The 23602-nt window shown below is 37.0% G+C and overlaps 1 protein-coding gene across 20 annotated transcripts in view; it reads right to left on the reverse strand.

Annotated features, from left to right (window-relative positions):
- The window catches only part of CHM (CHM Rab escort protein), a 191217-nt gene that overhangs the window by 36313 nt on the left and 131302 nt on the right, over positions 1 to 23602 (reverse strand). For all 20 annotated transcript variants that reach the window (XM_065538290.1, XM_045383988.2, XM_005594066.4 and 17 more), the window contains 3 exons: positions 13017 to 13094; positions 2984 to 3088; positions 2546 to 2609 (listed from right to left, as the gene is read on the reverse strand). In XM_065538290.1, coding sequence (XP_065394362.1) covers positions 2546 to 2609; positions 2984 to 3088; positions 13017 to 13094 — 247 coding nt within the window. The remainder of the gene's footprint in view (positions 1 to 2545; positions 2610 to 2983; positions 3089 to 13016; positions 13095 to 23602) is intronic.

Consider the following 23602-nt stretch of genomic DNA (forward strand, 5'->3'; position numbering starts at 1 on the left):
GCAATTTGACCATGAGACAGTACACTCTCCAACTCCTTATGATGATTATTTTATATCTTTCCTTGAGCTTCTACCTATCCACATTTGCACACCCCACTCTCAAAAGATGGCCTCACTTTGTTTATAATTTAAAGAATAAATGTAACCCATAAGATGGGAATTCCCAAATCTACAAATGTATTAACCCTCTGGTTTCAACGTGTCTCCCATTCCATCCAAGGGCAACATTTCTGCCTGTTCTCTGAATTTTAGCCTCCCCAGCCTTTGCCTGGACCTTGATCCATCAATTATCCTCCTCCTTACTTCGGTATCTTCAACCTCTCCCTCTCTACTGGCTTCATCCCATCAGCTGAAATATATACACTAATCTTTTAAAGTAAAGAAACACCCTCTTCATCTCCACGTCCCTCTTCAAAGACCAGTTCCTCTCTCTTACTCTCTTCACAGCTTAGCTTCCTCCAAGAGTTATCTCTATTTGCTCTCTTCACTCTTCTGCCTCCCTGGCACTCTTTGATCCACTCACAAACCTCATAGCTTACTGGGATATACAGATAATAAACCAGTAATTGTAGGAGAGTGGAGTAAGTAATATAATAGCTGCTATACTATTTCTTCTACATGCCCATGCTCACACTTGTCACACTGAATTACAGTTAATCCTTATCAGTATCCGTATTCTCCAGACTGTAAGCTATTTGAGAGCAGAGATGCTATCATAGTGACCACTGTCTCCTTAGAACGCAGCAACACTGGCTGGAAGGTAAAAGGCACTCATTGTTTGCTGAATGGCTTAATGAAAATATTTATACTTACACATGTAACAAGTATATTTGGGGGACTTTTTTGTATATAATGTTCATTTATTACCAATAAAAATTGGGACAAATGAATTGACTTTATCCACTTACACACTTCTTTTATATAAGAAGCAGCTTTCAACTTAAGGAACTATAGGAGCCTACTTTTAGCAGCGGCATACAGAACCAACAATCACATCTACTGAGTAAGGTGATTTTATCAGTAACTATAAAATATGGTCAGAAGGAGAACTGGGTACCCTGGAATTTAAGAGGTCTGACTGAGGAAAAATTAGAGGCATAATGCCATTCCTCTATGGAACTGGGGGTAAGGAGAAAGAAGAGAGTACCAAAATGAATAATGGTAGTAAGGAAACACCATAACTGGGGATATGTGTGGAAATTCATTCACACCAGGCCTAACAGTGGACTTACAATCATTGCCATAGGGTTGGCTACTGTCTTTTCCTCCCAGATTTTTAAATGTATTATCTGGGGATTCTCTTTTTCTTCCCATAACAATGTATTTTCAACTTCCCAGAAATAATTGTCAAAATCTAGTATTTAGTCTGATTTTCCTAAAATAAATCTATTATATAAGATGCAACTATTTGTTCCATTGGATGGAAATCCTTAAGAAACCAATGCCATTACATTATTGCCAGCGTGTATTTTTTAAAAACACATTTAAAAAATACTACGAGTATCCCTAATCCAAAAATCTGAAATCCAAAATGTTCTAAAACCCCCCCAAAAAACCCTAAAATCCAAGCACTTCTGACCCCAAGCATTTAGGAGAAGGGATATTCAAACTTTAGTACATATAGCTTAATATGCTGTATTTTGCCAATATTGATTTATACATATTACTACGTAGATTAAATTAGTAACAATGTTATTAGAAAGCACAGGACTCAATGAGGTATCATCTCACACCTTTCAGGATGGCTATTATCAACAAGACAAGAGACAACAAGTGTTGACGAGGATGTAGAAAAAAGCAGACCCTTGTATGCTGTTGGTTGGAATGCAAATCTATACAAACATTATGGAAAACAGTATGGAGGTTCTACAAAAAAATTAAAAATAGAATTATCCTATGATCCACCAATCCAGCTTCTGGATATACATCCATCAGTATCTCAAAGAAATGTCTGCACTCCCATGTTCAATCAGCAGTATTCGTTGCAGCCAAGATTTGGAAACAACCTAAGTGTCCATCAATGGAAGAATGGGTTTTTAAAAAATGGGGTGTGTGTACGTGTAAACAATGGAATGTTATTCAATCTTTAAAGAAGAAAGCCCTACCATTTTCAAGAACATAGATGAACATGGAGGATATTATGCTAAGTGAAATGAGCCAGAAACAAAAAGGAAAATACTGCATTATTGCATTTATATGTGAAATACAAAAAACTTCAAAGTCATAGAAGCAGAGAATAAAACGGTGCTTGCCAGGAGTTAGGCAAAATGGGGAGCCGTTGGTCAAAGGGTACAAACTTTCAGTTACACAAAAAGAATAACTTTTAGAGATCTAATGTACAGCACAAGACTACAGTTAATAATATGGTATTGTATATTTAAAATTTGCTGAAAGTAGATCTTAAGTGTTCTCACCACAAGAAAGGTAACTATGTAAAGAGATATGTTAATTAGCTTGACTGCAGTGATTAGTTCACCATGTATATATATACCAAAACATCTTCATATATACAACTTTTATTAAAAATATATAGGACTGAATTTACCTGTTGATCTGAATCTGTTTTTAGGACAGATCTATCTGTAATCAGCACTGCCCTGGAGATCTGCCTGTAATGCATAAAACAGTGAAGCAGTAATTCTGATTCCATGGATAAGTTCCGTTTATAGTTATATAACCACCAGAAGGCACGTTTCAAAGATTTAAGTCAGGATAAAAGTGTCACCTCCCCAAACCAAGTCAAGTTCGGCTTTAATCTTTTCTTGGCTCATGAAAGAAGAATGCCTGACCTACAGACAAACCCCAGCTGAAGTAAAGGAGTTGAAATTATGCTAGGCTCCCCTAATACCAGACCCTGTAAAACAAGTAAGATATTGAATATATCTTTGGTTTGGCATTTATTTGCAAGTTACCTGAAGAACAGAATTATACAGAAATGTCAGTAAAATTACCTTCACTTGCTAATGGGTGGAGGGGGCCTTACCTGTATTGCACACGTGAGCACATGTTCTCAGAAAAGTAACTGTCCTCCACGAGGAAATGCTCAGAGATAATTCTCTGACCAAACTGATCTATAATTGCTTTACATCTATAAAGAAGATAAGCATACCATAAAAGTTCATATTAATAATTAAATAATTGAGAAAAACAACATAATCAGCTACCAATTTTGAATCTAAAATGAATTTCTTATGAAGACAAGATTTAAAACTTGCCTACAATTCCACGTTTTCTGACACAAAACTGACACTAAATGACAGAATATATATTCTTGTTGCTGTTTTGAGGGCTTTTGAAGTACAAAATGAACATGGAATACAACTTAAACATGTATTTTGAATGCCATTAATAAGAATAAAGTCAGGATAAGAATTATAGTAACCGGAAGTTTCCTAATATTTAGGAACATAGAAGCATTTCCTTTGTTTAGAAAACAGGCTTTCTCCCCATCCCCCTTCACAGTTCTAAGAAAAGAAAGAGAGAAAAATTGATTAAATACCTTGTTATACCATTCACAGCCTGTAAAGGCCTTTTACAGGGCTTTTATTTTTCTGTTAAACGTTGTTTCTCTTTTGTCCAAGAATAGCTATATGATCACGTGTTGGATAATGTTTGAAACAGAAAAATGTGATAGAGCTTCTTTTAATATCTGTTTCCACTTTACTTCAAAGGATGATCACAGAAAGATTTCTTTGAAGTGCTGTTTCCAAATAAGGAAAACACTTATGCATGGACATTATCAGGTCTCTGTCATCTGATATGTGTTGGGACAATGAATCATATAGAACCCTCCATTGACCTTCTTTCAATGTGTCTAGATAAAAGGATGAAAATTAGAATCCATCTCCTTGCAGTGCCACAAGTTATAAATGTACTTTATAGGGCTCATTATCCAAACTAATGGACTAAGGGCAACATCCTTGAAATGGACTTACCAGCACTGACAAAGCCAGCATGCAGTATTTCAGGAACTATATGCAAATGACTGTGTGTTTGCTATATCTTTTGATTATGGAAATATCAATTTATTTGTGTCACAGCTTCTCCTTTGGTGAATAGAATTATTTTATTAGAAATGAACTTATGTGTTGTCCCTCATAAAATGTAAGCAAATTAATTCCGAAAGCATACTGTGAAATATACTGGTATAAGTTAAAATCTGTTCAATGACTCTAAAAATAAGCCATATAAGTGATATTTTCCAGGAATAAAGGCATTAAAAATAAAATGTCCAACACTCAAGACCAGTAGTGAGAGGAATTTAATTTGCATTTCCTAAAGGCAGATTATGATATGCTGGTATTTTTGAATAAATGGCATCGCACTGCTGTAAGGATAGACTATGATGTCTAATGATGTCACATGTACATTAATAGATATTTTAACCAATTAACCACCTTTAAATATAACGTTTGTTATATTACAGTAATATTTACATGATTTTTTCCATCTCATCTCCACCTTCTTTCTCTTCTACACTTCAGTTTCTATACATACCTCCTCATATTTCATTGAACTACAGCTCTTGCCTTATAAAATACTTAACAAAATACATCTGAAGTATTTACATCTGATATTTTCCAAAATAATGTTTTAAAAACTGAAAATATAAGTAATTCACTCAGTCTTCTATTTTAAAACACTCATATACCATTTGAAACACAAAGTACTTCAGGCAACTGAGAAGAGAAATCTGCTGTCATTAAACATCAATCTCTATTTGTCCTGTAAGCACTGACAAGCCTTTTTCTTACCTTTAATTCAGAGACTATGTAAAGTCAAGAGGAAATAACTGGGCAGAAAAAAGGGGGTGTTCAATTTCTGTATCTTGATAGGGGCTTACGTTATACAGATTTATCATTTGTTAAAACTCAGTTAAGAGCACTGAAGATTTGGACACTTCACTGTATGTAAATTTACATCAAAAGAAAAACACTAAACAAATATTGAGCTCCAGTTAATAAAATGTAAGCTGAAGTATTTAGGGGAAATTTAACTGACATCTGCAATTTACAGTAAAATGCAGTAAAAAGGTGAATCGATACAAGGATAGAGGGGTTAATATTTGGGTAGATATGTGACTAAACAAGTTTATTAAAACGTTAATTATAGAATCCGGGAGGTGGATATACAGGTGTTCTCTCGAAATTCCTTCCATGTCAGTATAAGTTTGAAAATGTTCATCATAAAATGTTAAAATAAAACTGGGGGAGGGGGTCAGTGTTAATATAAATCTCAGACCTGAGTGTAAGTCTTTACAAAGGGTTCCCATTTAAACTGCATTATTAAACCTGGCCCTCAAGCTTTGTAGGCTTCTAAACATGAACAAGGTTGTTTTGGTGGTAGCCATACCTTTGTTGACAGACATTTGTTTCAAAAGTTATATTAGAAAGAACTAATGGAGATCACTCAAAAGGCAAGAATGGGGGTGTGGGAGTTAGGGAGCTCAACCATACCAGGAAAAGATACTAACACATGTGCCTATTTATGCTGAGGCTTCTAATGAAACGGTGATTCTCAGAGGAGAAGGAGGAGAAGGAAGCAAATCAGAATCACACCTGGGGGACTTTTTTAAATTATAAAGTACCCCTGGAGATTCTGATAAGCTCCCAAATCCCAAGAAAGAATCACTGTCAAGCGTGTCACTGTTACTGTTGTATCTTTTATGTTGTGCTAGGTGAAGAAAAGTCAAGGGCTACTGGTACAGATAAAATACGTTTCTGCAAAAATTGAGGTGATGGTCGTATATGCCCAAGTCTCAGTCTGGTAGATGATAATCACATGACTCACCTGATAATATCACGCTGAAGTACTAAGGCTCTAGGCTTAAGCAAAGCTGCTCAAATCAAGACATGTTTAAGCAAGTAATAAGATTTGTTTTCCTCTCAGACATTTAACTTACTGTCATATATTCGGCCTAATTGAGAAAACAATGAATAAAAAACCATTGATTTTGATCTAAATTTAGTCTTTGTATTATAAAGATTCATTTAAAAAAATCAGATGACATTTAATTAACAGAAAGCAGCAAAATTAAACAGTGCTGCCAGAGTCATGAAAATACCCTTCCCACATAAACCTGAGGAAGCCAGGAAAGATTAAATCATGTAAGATTTAGTTGAGGGCCTTGCTGAGCCTCATAGATAGTAATTTGAGGAGGAACATAACAGGTGTCCCCAGTTACAGGGACACAATGACCAAGCTGATCATACAAAACACTGAAGGCAGAGAGAACATTTCTAGAGCTAAGCTTTCTAAATCAACAAATCACAAGTTACTCAGTTCTTGGTTCAATGATATAAGTGTGTAAATAGCAAAATGATGATGAGGAAGAAAATAGTAAGATGAAAACTCAATATCTGGAATTTGGCCCAGAAGAGAAAAATAACACTAAAAGGAGTATTCAATCTCTGTGATCTTCAGAATGAATATACCAAATAATTTTATGATAAAGAAAGCAGCAATCGCATATGGAATAATTTAAAGGAAAATGTATAAGGAAATTAGAAGACTCTCAATCACTAAAGAAAACAAAATAATTTTCCCTAGTCACTATGGCCTTCTGAGCTTTCTCAAACACACTAGTTCAAACGCCACCTCATCCATAAAACCATTTCAAATGCTTCCCACTCATTTTTTTTGGGTGAAAAACACTCTAATAGTTCTAAACACCATTAACAGGCAAATAACTTCAAATCTATAGTTTTAGGCTCTGACCTCTGCTAAGCTCTGTATCCATATTTGTAACTGTCTATTATCTATTACTTTCTGGATAGACTCCAAGCTCCCTTTTAATAAATAATTGAAAAACAAAAATTGTATATATTCAAGGTGCATAATGTAATGACTTGATATTCACTGTGTAGTCATTACCTCAAATTAACACATCTATCGCCACCCATCACTACCATCTGTGGGTGTCATGAGGAACTTAAAACCTGCTCTTACCAAATCTCAAGGAGAAATACAGTATTATTAGCCAAGCGTTTTTTCAAAACTAGCATGCTGCAAACTGAGTTTATCATGGCTCCTCACCTGCTCCCACTCCCATGGAATCCCTATGTCAGCTAATGGCATAACCAGCAGTTCTCCTACCTCAAATCTCTTCTTATATCTAGTCTGCTATAACATTTTGATTCCACCTTATAAATACTTCCTGAAACTAGCCTCTTCTCTCCATCTCCACTGATACTGACTTAGACTCTTATAATGTCTAATAAGATGATCTGCTAGCAAATTGGTAGTTCATTTGTTTAACATAAATGTATAGCATAACAACCATGTGTGCTGTTCTAAGAGGTAAGAATAAAAATATTTTGCTCTAAAGGACAAGATTCAGACAGAGACAATTTTTGAAGATTCAGGCAGACACAATTTTAAGACAATAGCAAAGTCCGGTGATAACAGATAAGGATAGGGAATTGCACAGTACTAGAAGAGATACCTAACTCATCTTATGGTGGAGGGATGGAGCATCAGGGAATGCTCTTTGGAGGAAGTGACACATTTGTTGCTTTTAAAGGATAACATACAGTTAAGCAAGCAAATAAGGATACAGATATCTCAGGTAGAAGGGCAGCATTTGCAGGGTTACAAAGGCAAGTAAGAGAAGAGCAGGTACAGAGACCCATGAACAGTTCAGTATTATGTGACAATAAAATGAAAGGCAAGTAGGGAAGAGAGATGAGCCTAGACAAGGAAACAGACGCCAGATTACAGAGTCTCACCCATCATGTGTCATATAAAAAGGTCTTACACTTTATTCTGAGATTATATAAAGGCGCTGAAGCTTTTTAAATGAGGGGGCCAGATGTGCATACTGAACAGATCTCAATGTGCAATTATCTTATAAATTTAGTTGTTCTGTAATGTCCCCCAGTAGACTCTACGTTCCATGAGAACAAAGACTCTGATTGTCTTATTCTCTGCTGTATCCCCAGTGCCTGGCACAAAGAAAACAAATAATACTTGTTGCATGGATGGGTGAATGGATGGATGGTTAATGAAGTATTCTGTACTTGTGAATAGTGTAGAGACAGGAAAAAAATGATACCGAATCTCTGATTTAGGAGGTGAAGAATCACTTTCCATCACAGTGCTTCTTCCAAATCATTGCCAGAATTACCAACTTAAAAGTAGCAAATCTAATCTTGTTTAAAACTATCTGATTATAGTCCAAATTCCTTACTAGCATAGCACAGAAGAATCTTCACAATAGGTATCCCCCACCACTGGATTCCAAGGTCTCCAACTGTATTAACAGTTACTGTTAGCTAACATAGCTAGCACTTAAAATGTGTAACAAATGGTTCTACAACCTTTATCTATTTAGTTAATACTTATAATAACCCTACGAGGTAGGTGTAGTCAATTGTCCAAGTTTCTAGATAAAGAAACTGGGTCATAGAGAGTTAAACAATTGCTCAAGTACACACAGCTAGTGACAAAGTCAGGATCCAAATCCAATCTATCTAACTTTAGAGCTGTACTCTTTACTGAAGTCTCCTTGTATACAAGGGCAGGTTCCATGTTTTATTCACTTCTTTATGCCCATAACAACTAGCATGGGGGGTGGCAGATGTTAAGTATCTAGAATATGACCACTACCATTTTGCAAGCAGGCCATGCTAAAATCAGTGCTTCAGCAATGACAAATGGTGTTAAGAATCAGTCACCTCAAACATGGTCTAACATTCTATTCATTACTAACTTCCAAGTATCTAGAGAAGGCACAGACAGCTGGACATGGTGGCTCATGCTTCTAATTCCAGCACTTTGGGAGGCCAAGGCCAGTGGATCACCTGAGGTCAGGAGTCTGACACCAGCCTGGAAACATGGCAAAACCCCGTCTCTACTAAAAATATAAAAATTAGCCAAGCTTGGTCATATGCCTGTAATCCCAGCTACTAGGGGGGCCGAGGCAGGAGAATCACTTGAACCTGGGAGGGGGAGGTTGCAGTGAGCTGAGATTGCACCACTGCACTCCAGCCTGGGTGACAGAGCGAGACTCTGTCTCAAAAATAGAAAAAAAAAAAAAAAAAAAGGCATAGACATCAGAAAAATATATCTGACATCATAAAATATATATTCCTGACATCAGAAAAATATATTCCTGACATCAAGAGAAAGTCATAGTAGGAAAGCAGGTAAGTGAGACAGCTGAAGTACACAGGAAACAGTAGCTGAAGTAATTAATTACAACTATTGGTTATAGATGTATCTGGTCCTGGTCCAAGGTCTTTTCTACCCTACCAAAATATCAAATACTATACTACTAAATGGCCAGATCTAATTTACAGGAGTTTTACCTGGTCAGCATAGCTGCAAAGGAAAACAAAACTATTCAACTAGAACATTCAGTGTTTCCAAAAACAGTCAACGGAAGCATGCAGTATTAGAATTTAGTGAAAAGGTTTAGAAAAGAACCACTGATACATACCTACATCCTCTCAAATAAGAAAGCAGAATCAATCAAACAAAAATGAAAAATAAAATCTGGCTGAAAATACGTATGCATTTGGTTACATATTCCATATACCATGATTTAATGTGCCTCCTCAATGCCCTATTTCTTCTCTCAAAGTTGGTACAGTATTTTGATGTATAATCACCACATTAAACTCAATGCTGTGATCACTTACGCCTCTCTCAGTTTTCCTAAATGGACAGTGCAAAGAAAAGCACAAAAAGGATTATAGTCAGTCTTTAATCTTTATTCATTTATTTAAGTCAAAGTTATTGAGTATAATGGCTACTAGGAACCTGCTGGGGGGTTCTGGAGATACAACAGTGAGATCCTTCCTTTTCTTAAAAAGAACTTATGAAATGATCATACGAGGGGACATGACAGTGGGGAGTGGAGACTGACAGAGGGTTCTGATGTACTCTGTGGGATCACAGAATAAACTCAGAATTTTGACTCAAAGTATAAGTAGTTCTTAACTGTCCTAAACAGGAGAGAGGATGTCAAGTGTTACATATAGAAAACTAGGAAAAGAAAGGCAAACTAAAATCATAAGGAGACGAACGCAAATCTTTGCAGATTCCTTAGTTGGTACCCTAATTATACCTAGAATATAACAACTGTCTAAGCCAGCCTTGGATCCTTAAAAAGAAATGTATGTTGCATTTGCCCGATACAAGGTCAAGGTTTTCCCCCAAAAAACTACCCCTCACTTTATTTTCAAGTCCTAACAAAATATCTCCTATTACTGGTTATCTCTCTTGTATATTTGATTTTGAATGGCAAAGCTGTGTTTGGTAAAGATATACTGACTTGAGCCAACTTCAGCCAGTGCTAGCTTTAGGTATTTATAAAGACTATTTGACTTGCCAGATTTGTTTAAAGAGGAAAATTTTAATATAAATATGGTAATTATTACTGAAGGTATAAATATGAACTTATACTATTCAAGTATTGCTTGACTCTTAAAACTTTTAAAGATCACTTAAGCAATTTAGTATAGTAAGAATATTGTAGATAACAGTAGTATTATGATTACAGGTCAAGTTTTTTAAACTGTCAAGTTACAGAAATAAATAGTTATAGCTTAGAATAAATTTTCCAGGATGAGATTCATATACAGAATTCAAAATCATTGCATTCTAAAAAAACAAGGACATGAAGATGATGCTCACTGGAAAACTGGGGTTCTAGTAATATAACAATATAATTAATAGCACAAGAAGACTGTGTGCTATTTAATTTACATTCATAAAAGCAGGCACATCCAAGTTGTTCAACTTTTTTTAAATTTCTCACTGGGACTGAAGATTATGCATTATGAGAGAATGGCTTACATTTGAGCATATAAAATATTTTAAGATAATTTATTTCTAAATATTAAGGAAAAGCCAAGTACTTTCTAAGAGCATTAAATAACTCAACCAAAGCATGTCAAATCTAGAAGGAGATCCAGAGATTACTGCAGAGTCCATGTCATTCATCTTACAGATAAAGGATCCGGTCTAGAGGAAAGGATTTGCCTATTGTCATTCATGGCACTAATGGAAATCCAAATCTTCAAGGGCTACCCAACCTTTACTCATGCCTTAGAAGTTACAAAACAAGACATGTCTTTCTATGAAGATATTCTTAGAAGCAGTCTGCCTGCTATTTAGAATTCACATTTGATTGTCGGTATATCTGGCAGTTTCAAATTGATAAGGATTAGACTGAATTAAGACCTAGAAATCCCAGTTTGCCATGGAACACAGTACCCTTAACTAAACCCTCAATTTTACCTTATAGATCAGTGTTATCTAAGGACTTCCTATACTAGATTCACTTGGGGTTTTCTTTAAAACTGCAAATTACTGCATTCCCCCTAAGCATATTAACTAATTTCACTTTCTGAGGGTGAAGAACAGAAATCTGCATTTTTGCCAAGATAACCTGGTAATTTTTAGGCACACTAAAGTTTGAAAACCACCAATCTAGAGATTCATTTGGTCTCTAGACCATTAGCTTTCAGCTATCTGTTGCAACTGGAATCTGTACCGGATCATAAAAAAGAGCTCCTCTGTTCAGAGCAGGTCATAAAAACTAAGACAAAGGTAAGGAAAAGGTAGCCTTTAGTTCAACAAATGCAATTACTATACTAGCATACCTTTTTTTAAAAAAAAAATGAGCTATGCAAATTATTCATGTCACATGGGACTGAAATGGGACCCCAAGGATAAAAGAATATAAGCAAATAAATACCAAATAAGCAATTCATTATCTGGCTTTCTGTCATGGGAACATACTCTTGTAGCAAAATGAATGCACAAAGAAAAATGATTCTAGAAGTCTAAAGACAACTATTCCTTAACTTCCATAGAGTTCTTCAGGAATCAAGATGTTAACATCCTGGGTCTTCAGGGATTAATTTTTCTCTGCAAATTATCACGTTTCATTTTGTACTATCCTTCTATAAAAGTGCTAAAGGTACTTTACAAGCCTTTTAAAATATGTATCAGTGTTATCTTATACTACAGAATTACCCTTCTAAAGCAAATTTACTATCTAAGCATTACATATTTCTAGAGTTGAGGATTTTCTTCACCATACCTCAAAATACTAGTTTTTTCACTACAATTAGTCTATAAGAAGTTAAGAGACACTGTATGCCATTTAGACGATACAAAACTTTTGTAAAATGAAAGAAACAGCTTAAAATTTATATTATTTAAGCTTCCAGTTCAAATATTAAAATGTTTTATAACCTCAAAAATACTATTTAACTATATACTCCTAAAAACAATCATCCAATAAATACAAGTCAGTAGATTGTTGAGAACGTGTAACAAAAAAGAAAAACACATAGCAATTTAGATAGTATCTAAAACTGGATCTAAAATATTTAAGTTTCAGTGTAGAAGGTAGAAATCAGAGAGTATTTTATCCAGTGTAATTCAGACCAGTGATTATAACTGAAATATAAAATACACAGTAAACAGTCTTTTAAAGAACAGGTAAATTCTTATTTCAATCCTAAAGCAGCCTATAGGCCTGATACTATTGTAAAAAATTTATCCTCAGATAAGAGGGCAGCATAGTTTATGACAACAATCTACCTAAAAAACTCATTAAAGTCTTTTCTCTTGGAGTGACATGCATTATCAGCAGAGATTAATCTGATGAGTCTTTAGGTGAATTCCATTTTTAAAAATGCAATAACAGAGGGCTTTGTTGTCATCTGATGAAAATCAATTAGAGGAGGTAAGGCCACAAGGAAAACCAACATCACTCATCACCCACCCCCTGGCAGCTGAAATGATTTGTCTTCCAAGCTTGGATGACCAGGAGCTATAGGCATATTGCAGGGAAATTAATTTAGTTTCTATATTCTGAACTCACTATTCTTGTTCTGGAGGACCTAAACACAAATTACTTTTAATCAAGGTTGATATGTTATTAATACCAAGGAGGATCTTTGAAGAATCTTTTTTTTTTTTTAAATTGACTTCAGCATTTTTCACCTGTGTTTGGGATATATATACATATATATGAAGGTTACTTATATCATCCTTACTTTCTGGATTCTTTGTCCACTACAAGGCACTGTACTGAATGGCGAAGACAATAAATTCCACCAAACACTGCACACATCCTAGGAAAAGAACGGGAAAATAAGAATTAGGGTAATTGGGTTGAAAATTAAGGTAAAAGTATCTTCTTTTAAGTATTTTACAATTCATAATTGGTACTACAGAAAAAACATTTTGATAATGTATTATTTTCTCTATCACAGTACTAAAAGTCTCTCAGAGGCAAGATCAGTAATATCTTGACACAGTAGAAGTGCTACTGATAATAATATAATGCTGACATTTAGAACTGTGACCAAACCAAAAGTGTCCCTAAGCAAGAGCCAATTATCCCCTGAAAATCAGCTCCTGCCTACCTAAGGTACAAAGAACACAAACAGTCTCAAGAGGTAATGTATGTATGACACACCCAAGAGAAATCACCATTGAGAAGTGTTAAAGAGGAATTAAGCAGGGAAGACTCTGGAAAACTCCTAGATATTTTACTTACAATAAATGTAAGCAAAATCTCCCGTAGCCAAAACTAAACTGGGAACTGAAAGCTAGAGCACTAAGCATGACTTAATGCAGCAGAAGCCCTAGGGAGTGTGCCTATCTCAGTAGTAATCTAAGTGCGTAAGTTTTAATGCACACATAAGGAGAGGAGAGCCCTTAAGATCCAAACAAGGCAGTAAGTAGAAAAGGAGATATTTTCTTATAATGTCTGGATTATTAAAGAGCTATGCCTCAGTTAAAGGGTAACCAAGAAAAGAAATACATGAACTAAAAGAGGGAGAAAACAAGCAAAAAAAAAAAAAAACAAAACATTTTTGTTTGGGTGGATCCCTGAATGGAGGAAGACTACACTGTGTATTTATTATCAGTAGTCTGCCCTCATACATGTTAGGGGTTTGAAATTATACCACTATATGATACAAGAAGCTCTTAGCCAGTAAAATATAAAATATCATGAGAAATGGCTCTGGGTCAGTGAGTAGACTCCTGGACACTTAGGGGAAGCAATAGCTAAAGCTTTGTGGTGGAATAAGACTAACCAAGGCCACATGAGATTGCCACAGATACCTACATAATGACTTTATAATCTAAAATTATACAACACATGAGGAAACACATCTTACTTTGAGTGAGCAGACAAAAGAAATAGCAGGATTAAACTCCCCAAAATGTTATTTGGCTAGTATAACTATCTGATTGAGATATGGGTATGCTTAGAGTGAATGAATCAAAAACACAAGAAAATAATAATGGAATGTCCAGAAAGACGATTATGGTAGGCTGAAAAATGCACTCTCCCATTAAGATGTTCACATTTTAATCTCTGGTTCCTGTGAATATATTACCATGCCTGGCAAGAAGGACTTTACAGTGGTGATTAATGTATTGATCTTGAGATTGGGAGATTATTCTGGTGGGTGCAACATAATCACAAGTATCTTTAAAAGAAAGAGGTGGCCGGGAGCAGAGGCTCACACCTGTAATCCCAGCACTTTGGGAGGCCGAGGCAGGTGGATCACCTGAGGTCAGGAGTTTGAGACCAGCCTAGCTAACATGGTGAAATCCCATCTCTAATAAAAACGCAAAATTAGCCGGGTATAGTGGTGCATGCCTGTCATCCCAGCTACATAGGAGGCTGAGGCAGGAGAATTGCTTGAATCTGGGAAGCAGAGATTGCAGTGAGCCAAGATCGCGCCACTGCACTCCAACCTAGGTGACAGAGTGAGACTCCGTCTCAAAAAAAAAAAAAAAGAAAAGAAAAGAAAAGAAAGAAAAAAAAGAGGCAGGGCCGGGAGCAGTGGCTCACGCCTGTAATCCCAGCACTTTGGGAGGCCAAGGCAGGCAGACCACCAGAGGTCAGGAGTTCAAGACCAGCCTGGCCAACATGGTGAAACCTTGTCTCTACTAAAAATACAAAAATTAGCTGGGTGTGGTGGCACACTTCTTTAATCCCAGCTATTCGGGAGGCTGAGGCAGGAGAATCACTTGAATCTGGAAGGCAGAGGTTGCAGTGAGCTGAGACTGTGCCACTGCACTCCAGCCTGGGCGACAGAGCAAGACTCTGTGGGGAAAAAAAAAAGAAAAAGAAAAAGAAAAGGAAAGGGGAAAGGAGAAAGGAGACAGGAGAGGAGGGGGGAGGGGAAGGGGGGGAGGGAAAGAGAGGGGAGGGGAGGGGAGGGGAGGGGAGAGGAGGGGAGGGGAGGGGAGGAGGCAGGAAGGTCAAAGTCAAAAAAGATGATGTGAAGACAGGAGTGGCCATCAGAGTGATCCCACTGTTGGAAGTGGGGCACATGCCAAGGAATACAGGCAACTTCTATATGCTAGATAAGACAAGGAACAGATTCTCTCCTAGAGGCCCGAAAAGAAATGAAGTTCTGCCAACCAGTTTTAAACTTCTGGCCTCCAGGATGGTAAGATAACAAATTTGTGTTGTCATAAGCTACTAGGTTTGTTATGGTACCAATAGGAAAGTAACAGAAAGATCCATGAATGTATGGAAATGATGACAGAAGTGGCATTACAAAGCAGTGGGGAAAGAATGGAACCATGAAAAAATGATTTGGAAGGAGAAGAGCCAAGATGGCACACTAGACACAGCCAGTAAAAGCTTCTCCCACCAAAAGAGACCAGACAATCAAGTAGACAAACACACTGTGAACAGATCTTCAGGAAGAAGGCACTGAGAGTGGATATAGGGAGAAAGAACGCAGGCCCCAGGGCTGAAAAGGGAGGAGGCCCAGAATACTCCACGGGGTTCTCAAACACCGGAACTTGTTCCTAGTCACCAGCGGCTTCTAAAGAAGGGGTCAGTGACATAGGCATAGAATGGTTCATCTTTGTCACAGACCTCTGGAATGCTAGCTGCAGGAGCCTCTATGAGCCCCATGGACATTTGAGATGGCAAGGAGAATTGCCCAGAGAGTTGGTAGAGACAGAAATCCAGTCTACTTGGAGTCCAGAAGGTTTGGCATGGGAAGAGCTGCAGTGGAGCACAGCCAAGGGAGCCCATCCCCTAAGGCTCACCATGCTCCTCTAGGTGGTTTTACCCTTTTGTGAACAGCTGGACCTGGAGAGTGCAAGGCTATCTTACCTGCAGGATTGGGTTGGTGTGATCTAAACAACCCCCCCAATCTGCTGGTATCTGCTCTGGCCACACCTGCTTGCAGCACAGCCTCAGCTGCCCTGACAAAATCCTTGCCAGAGTTCACTATCATAGATCATTGACTGGCAGTATCCACCTTCCCATCAGAGTATTTTTGAAGACAAACCTCCACCAGTGAGCATCCACTTGCAGCCTCCCCTCAACGGTGCACACTCAGCCACAGCCTCCCCAAGCCACGCTGCCAGAGCCCACATGTATAAGAATCTACCACCACCATATCAGTGCCCATGCACACACAAACCAACCGCAGTCCCACTGACACACTGGGAGCCCCTCCCTCAGCGATACCATTGCTGCAGTCACCCATGGAGCCCAACACCACCCTGCTGGTGTACATTTGCCTGTGCCCCAGCTGCCACAGCACCCACTCTGTGCCTCCCACACCCAATTGCAGCACTTTTGCCAGCAGCCCCTGTTGAAGAATTGTTGCCATTGGAATGGGAACACCTCACCACCTCCAGCACAGCAGGTGCTTGACCTCAATAAACCAGAACAAAGCAGCAGGCCTGGTCCCAGCCACCTAGGGTTAGGGCATGCAGCCCAAGACAGGTGAGCTGAGCCTTGGCCACCTGAAAGTACCCAGAAAGGAAACCAATGAAATAAACCCAACTTGTATCACAAATAAACCTTCAAGGAAATTAAAAAATATAAAACCCAGCAACTTCAGAGATTAAACACCAGCTCACACAGATGAGAAACAACCACCATAAGAATTCTGGAAACCCTGGCATCATCCAGACACCAAAACCTGGCAGAGATATAACAGAAGAAGAAAACCTCGGGCCGATATCCTTGATTATTTCAATAGATGTAGAAAAAACTTTCAATAAAATTCAAAATCCATTCATGTTTAAAATGCTCAATAAATTAGGTATTGAAGGAATATACCTCAAAATAATAAGAGCCATCTGTGACACACCCACAGTCAATATCATACTAAATGGGCAAAAGCTGGAAGCATTCCCCTTGAGTACTGGCACAAGACAAGGATGCCCTGTCTCACCACTCCTATTCAACACAGTATTGAAAATTCTGGTCAGGGCAATCAGGCAAGAGAAAGAAAGAAAGGGCATCAAAATAGAAACAGAGGAAGTCAAACTATCTTGTCTACAGATGACATGATCCTGTATCTAGAAACCCCAGTCTCAGCCAAAAGTTTCTAAAGCTAATAAACAACTTGAGCAGTCTCAGAATACAAAATCAATGTGCAAAAATCACTAGCATTCCTATACACCAACAACAGTCAAGTCGAGAGGCAAATCAGGAAAGATCACCCATTCACAATTGCCACAAAAGGAATAAACTACCTAGGAATACAGCTAACTAAGGAGGTGAAAGATCTCTCCAAGGAGAACTACAAACCACTGCTGAAAGAAATCAGAGATGACACAAACAAATGGAAAAACATCCATGCTCATGCATATGAAAAATCAATATTGTTAAAATGGCCATACTGCTGAAAGCAATTTATAGGTTCAATGTTATTTCCATTAAACTACCACTGACATTCTTCAAAGAACTGGAAAAAAAACTATTTAAAAATTTATATGGAATCATAAAAGAGCCTGAATAGGCAAGGCAATCCTAAGCAAAAAGAACTAGGCCGGAGGCATCAGGCTACCTGACTTCAAACTATACTACAGGGTTACAGTAACCAAAATAGTATGGTACTGGTACAAAAACAGACACATAGACCAATGAAACAGAATACAGAACCCAGAAAAAGACCACACACCTACAACTATCTGACCTTTGACAAAACTGACAAAAACAAGCAATGGGGAAAGGATTCCCTATTCAATAAATGGTGCTGGGATAACTGGCTTAGCCACATGCAGAAGATCAAAACCAGACCCCTTCCTTACACCATATGTAAAAATTAACTCAAGATAGATTAACAACTTAAATGTAAAACCTCAAACTATAAAAACCCTGGAAGACAATCTAGTAAATACCATTCTGGGCATAGGCATGGACAAAGATTTCATGACGAAGATGCCAAAAGCAACCACAACAAAAGCAAACATTGAAAAATGGGATCTGATTAAACTAAAGAGCTTCTGCACAGCAAAAGAAACTATCAACAGAGTAGCCAACCTACAGAATGGGAGAACATTTTTGCAACCTATCTATCTGACAAAGGTCTAATATCCAGCATCTATAAGGAACTTAAAGTAATTTAAAAGGAAAAAAAAACACCCCATAAAAAAGTGGGCAAAGAACATGAACACACACTTTTGAAAAGAAGACATACATGCCGCCAAGAAGCATATGGAAAAAAGTTCAACATCAGTGATCATTAAAGAAACGCAAAGTAAACCACAATGAGACACCACCTAGCACCAGTCAGAATGGCTATTATTAAAACATCAAAAAATAACAAATGCTGGCAAGGTTGTGGTGAAAAAGGAATGCTTATACACTGTTGGTGGGAGTGTAAATTAGTTCAACCATTATGGATGACTGTGGAGATTCCTCAAGGACCTAAAGACAGACATACCATTCAACTCAGCAATCCCATTACTGGGTGTATACCCAAAAGAATATAAATCATTCTATTGTAAAGACAACATACACATGTATGTTTATTGTAGCACTCTTCACAATAGCAAAGACACAGAATCAACCTAAATGTCCATCAATGACAGAATGGATGAAGAAAATGTGGTACATATACACTGTGGAATACTATGCAGCCATAAAGAAAGATGAGCTCATGTCCTTCACAGGGACATGGATGGAGCTGGGGGCCATTATCATTAGCAAACTAACACAGGAACAGAAAACCAAATACCACTTGTTCTCACTTATAAGTGGGAGCTAAATGATGAGAACACATGGTCATATAGAGGGGAACAAGATACACTGGGGCCTATGGGTCAGGGAGGCTGGAAGGAGGGAGAGGATCAGGAAAAATAACTATTGGGTACTAGGCTTAATATCTGGGTGATGAAATAATCTATACAACAAACCACCATGACACAAGTTTAGCTATGTAACAAACCTGCAAATGTAGCCCTGAACTTAAAATCAAAGTTTTTTAAAAAAGAAAAAACAAACAAAATACAATTCTGGCGACCCTAAAAGGCAGAGTGTCTTCTTACCTCCACACAACCACACTAGCTCTATAGCAGTGGTTCTTAACCAGATTGAAATGGCTGAAATGACAGACATACATTTCAGAACCTGGATGGGAAGAAAATCCAATGAGATACAGGAGAAGCGACCTGCGTTTCAACAACACATCCCAGTAAAGCAGTAAAATGATCCAAAAGTTGAAAGATGACTTAGCCATTTTAAGAAGGAACCGAACAGAACTTCTGGAAATAAAAAAAATTCACTACAGGGTTTAATAATGCAACTGGAAGCATAAATAAAATAAACCAATCTGAGGGGGAAAACTTCAGAATTTGAGAGCTGATGCTTCGAATCAACACAGACAAAAATTTTTAAAAGAAGTGAAAAACTGAACAAAACCTCTGAGAAACATGGGACTACATAAAGAGACCAAACCTACAACACATTGGCATTCCTGAAAGAGATGGAGATAGAGCAAGCAACCTGGAAAACATATTTGAGGATATTATCCATAAAAATTTCCCCAACCTTGCTAGGGAGGTCAACATACAAATTCAGGAAATTCCAAGAACCCCTGTGAGATAGTATGCAAGATGACAATCCCCAAAACACAGTCATCAGACTTTCCAAGGTCAACTCGAAAGAAAAAGTCTTGAGAGCTGCTAGAGAGAAGGGGCAGATCATGTACAAAGGGAACCCCGTCAGGCTAACAACAGACCTTTCAGCAGAAATATTACAGGCCAGAAGAGATTAGGGGCCTACATACAGCATCCTTAAAAAAAGAAATCGCAACACAAAATTTCATATCTAGCCTAAGTGTCATAAGCAAAGAAGAAATAAAATACTTTTAAACGAGCAAATGCTAAGGGAATTCGTTACCACCACATCTACCTTAAAAGAGGTCCTCAAGGTATGTAAATATGGAAAAGAAAGATACTTGCCAGCAGAAAAACATGCTAAAGTACACAGACCACTGCCACTATAAAGCAACCACACAATCAAGTCTACAAAACATCCAGCTAACAATATGATGACAGGATCAAATTTTCACATATCAATACTGACCTTGAAAGTAAACAAGATAAATGTCCCACTTAAAAGGCACAGAGTGGCAAGTTGGATAAAGAAGCAAGACCCAACGGTATGCTGTCTTCAAGAGGCTCATCTAACATGCTGTGACACCCATAGGCTCAAAGTAAACAGATGGAAAAAGATCTATCAAGCAAATGGAAAACAATAAAGAGCAGGGGATGCTATTCTTATTTCAGACAAAACAGACTTTAAGCAAAACATGATCAAAAAAGACAAACAAGGGCATTACATAATGATAAAGCTTTCAATTCAATAAAAAGAATTAACTATCCTAAATGCACCCAACAAAGGAGCACCCAGATTCATAAAACAACTTCTTAGTGACCTACGAAGAGACTTAGATAACCACACAATAATAGTGGGAGACTTCAACACCCCACTGATAGTGTTAGATTTACTGAGGCAGAAAAATAACCAAGATATTGAGGACCCAAATTCAGAACACTCTACCCAAAAATGACAGAATATACAATATTCTCATCTGCACATAGCAAATACTCTAAAATTGACCACATGTTCAACCATAAAGCAATTCTCAACAATTTTTTAATCAAACCAACTAAACTCAGAATACAGAGCAATAAAAATAGAAGTCAATACCAAAAATATCACTCAAAACCACACAATTACATGGAAATTAAATAACCTGCTACTGAATGACTTTTAGGGAAATAATGAAATTAAGGCAGAAATTTTTTAAAAATGCTTTGAAATGAACAAAAACTACGATACAACATACTAGAATCTCTTGGACATAGCTAACACAGAATTAAGAGGAAAGCTTATAGCGCTAAATGCCAAGAAGTTAGAAATGCCTCGATGACATAACATCACATCTAAAAGAATTAAAAAACAAAACAAAACAAAACAAAAAAACCAAGAGTAAACCAATCCTAAAGCTAGCAAGACAAGAAATAACCAAAATCAGAGCTAAATTGAACAAAACTGAGCTGCGAAAATCCACACAAAATATCAAGGAAACCAAAAGGTAAGTCTTTGAAAGAATAAACAGATTGGTAGACCACTAGCTAGACTAATAAAAAAAAAAAAAAGGGAGAAGGTCCAAATAAACACAATCAGAAATGACAAGGTGACATATCACTGACCCCACTAAAATACAAAACACCCTCGGAGACTATAAGAACACCTGCATGTACACAAACTAGAAATTCTAGAAGAAATGGATAAATTCCTAGAAACCTACAATCCCCAAGACAGAACAAGGAAGAAACTGAAATACTGAACAGACTAATAATAAGTTCTAAAACTGAATCAGTAATAAAGTCTTCCAACCAGAAAATGCCCTGGGCCACACAGAGTCACAGTCAGATCCTACTAGACGTACAAAGAGCTAGTACCAATCTCACTGAAACTACCCCAAAATCGAGGAGGAGGGTCTTTTCCCTAACTAATTCTATGAAGTCAGCGTCTTTCGACACCAAAACTTGTCAGAGACACAATGAAAAAAGAAAACTTCAGGCCAATATCCTTCATGAACATAGATGCAAAAACCCTCAAAAAAATACTAGCAAACTGAATCCAGCAGCATAAAAACTAATCCACCATAATCAAGTAGGCTTTATTCCTGAGATGCAAGGTTAGTTCAACATATGCAAATCAATAAATGTGATTAATAAATACGCCCAAGTGGTAGTCTGCCTCCTGTTGTTGATAGGGGGATACTGATATAGGGGAAACTGATGTAATCAAGACAATCAGACCAATCTTCACCATCAATTTCCTATTGATACTGAAAGAGCCAATATATACATGAAATATTACAGGCCCATTCCACGTCAATAGGCTGAGTTAGGTTGAGGCCCCCAAAAAGACCAGGAAAAAAAACCTGTCAGTTGGGTATAAGATACATGAAGAAAATACAGAAGTGAGAGAGGAAACAAATGCCGCCATTGTGAGCTACACATATCTCCCCTTTCTAACAGTCAAGACTGGTATGGTGAAAAAAAACAATCAGAAGCAGTATGAAAAATGTATACGCTTATGTAGCTATACACCTTTGCAATTGCAGAAATGTATAGTAGACCACATAATCCATGTTTCAATTTGCCTGAGGATATCTTCATGCCACGTGAATGGCAGCACCTGTGTTTCTAAGCTCTTCGTAAGCAGCTATACATGAGTTGTTACCAACCAACCTACTGAATTTTCCATTTCAGTCAGATGGACCATGTTTACATATACACATACACACACAGAAAAACATCATTAGATAAAACTTAATATTATTGAATCAATTCCCCACTGGAGAAAAATAACTTTTAAATGTCTTTCCACATTACAAGAAATACAAAGGAATAAATTCAGAACCCACTGGAAATTGTATAAGGTTAAAAAAATATAAAACAATATGCCACAGGCTATTACATTATCAAAAGCCTAAATAATCCACTTAACCAAAATTAAATGTAATTGTCTATAAAGACCTCCTTTTATGAAATAGTATAAAGTTTATGAAATATACTGTTACTTTATAATATTATTAAGTATCCTTTTCTTTGAAAATTAATTTTATAAAGTATTTTTAGGCTAAATGGGGCCTCAAATGCATTTAAATACAGTTATAGATGCCAAGATATAGGGGGCATCTATAACTACTTATAGTAAATCATCAAAAAATTATCTGATTTTCAACAATATAATTTATTAACAGTGGATATATACTATATGGAAAAAAACACAAGAATGTAAAGAATGTTGAGAACTAGTTAGTGTGAATGATGAGAAATATTATAGAAGAAGTTTAATAATGAGACAGAATTGTGATAATTCATTTAAATATCCTCTCAATTTTAAACGAGAACATAGGAAGTATTTTGTGCTCTTGGAAAGGTATATGGTTACATGTGTACATATATTTTTCATACTGCTTCTCATTTGTTTTTTCCCCCATACCAGTCTTTGTTAGAAAGGGAAGCTATGTGTAGCTCATAATGGCAGCATTTGTTCTCTGTCACCTCTGTATTTTCTTCCTGTATCTTATGCCCAAGTGAAGAAAAAACAAAAACAAAAAACAGTGATTTGTAAGAAGTGCCACACAGAATGAGTATTGATATAAAGACTCTTCTGTATGCTATTCTTATCAGTCATTCCCATACTCTTTAAAAAAAAAAAAAAAAAAAAGTTTTGGTTGGGGGTGTGAGGACTACTTGGTGTCAATAAGCAACAGTGGAAATATTTCATAAGTGGGTAAGAAGCACAATAGCAGGGAGTTCTTGAGAGCTG

Source organism: Macaca fascicularis, chromosome X (genome assembly GCF_037993035.2).
Source record: "Macaca fascicularis isolate 582-1 chromosome X, T2T-MFA8v1.1".
Lineage (NCBI taxonomy): Eukaryota > Metazoa > Chordata > Mammalia > Primates > Cercopithecidae > Macaca > Macaca fascicularis.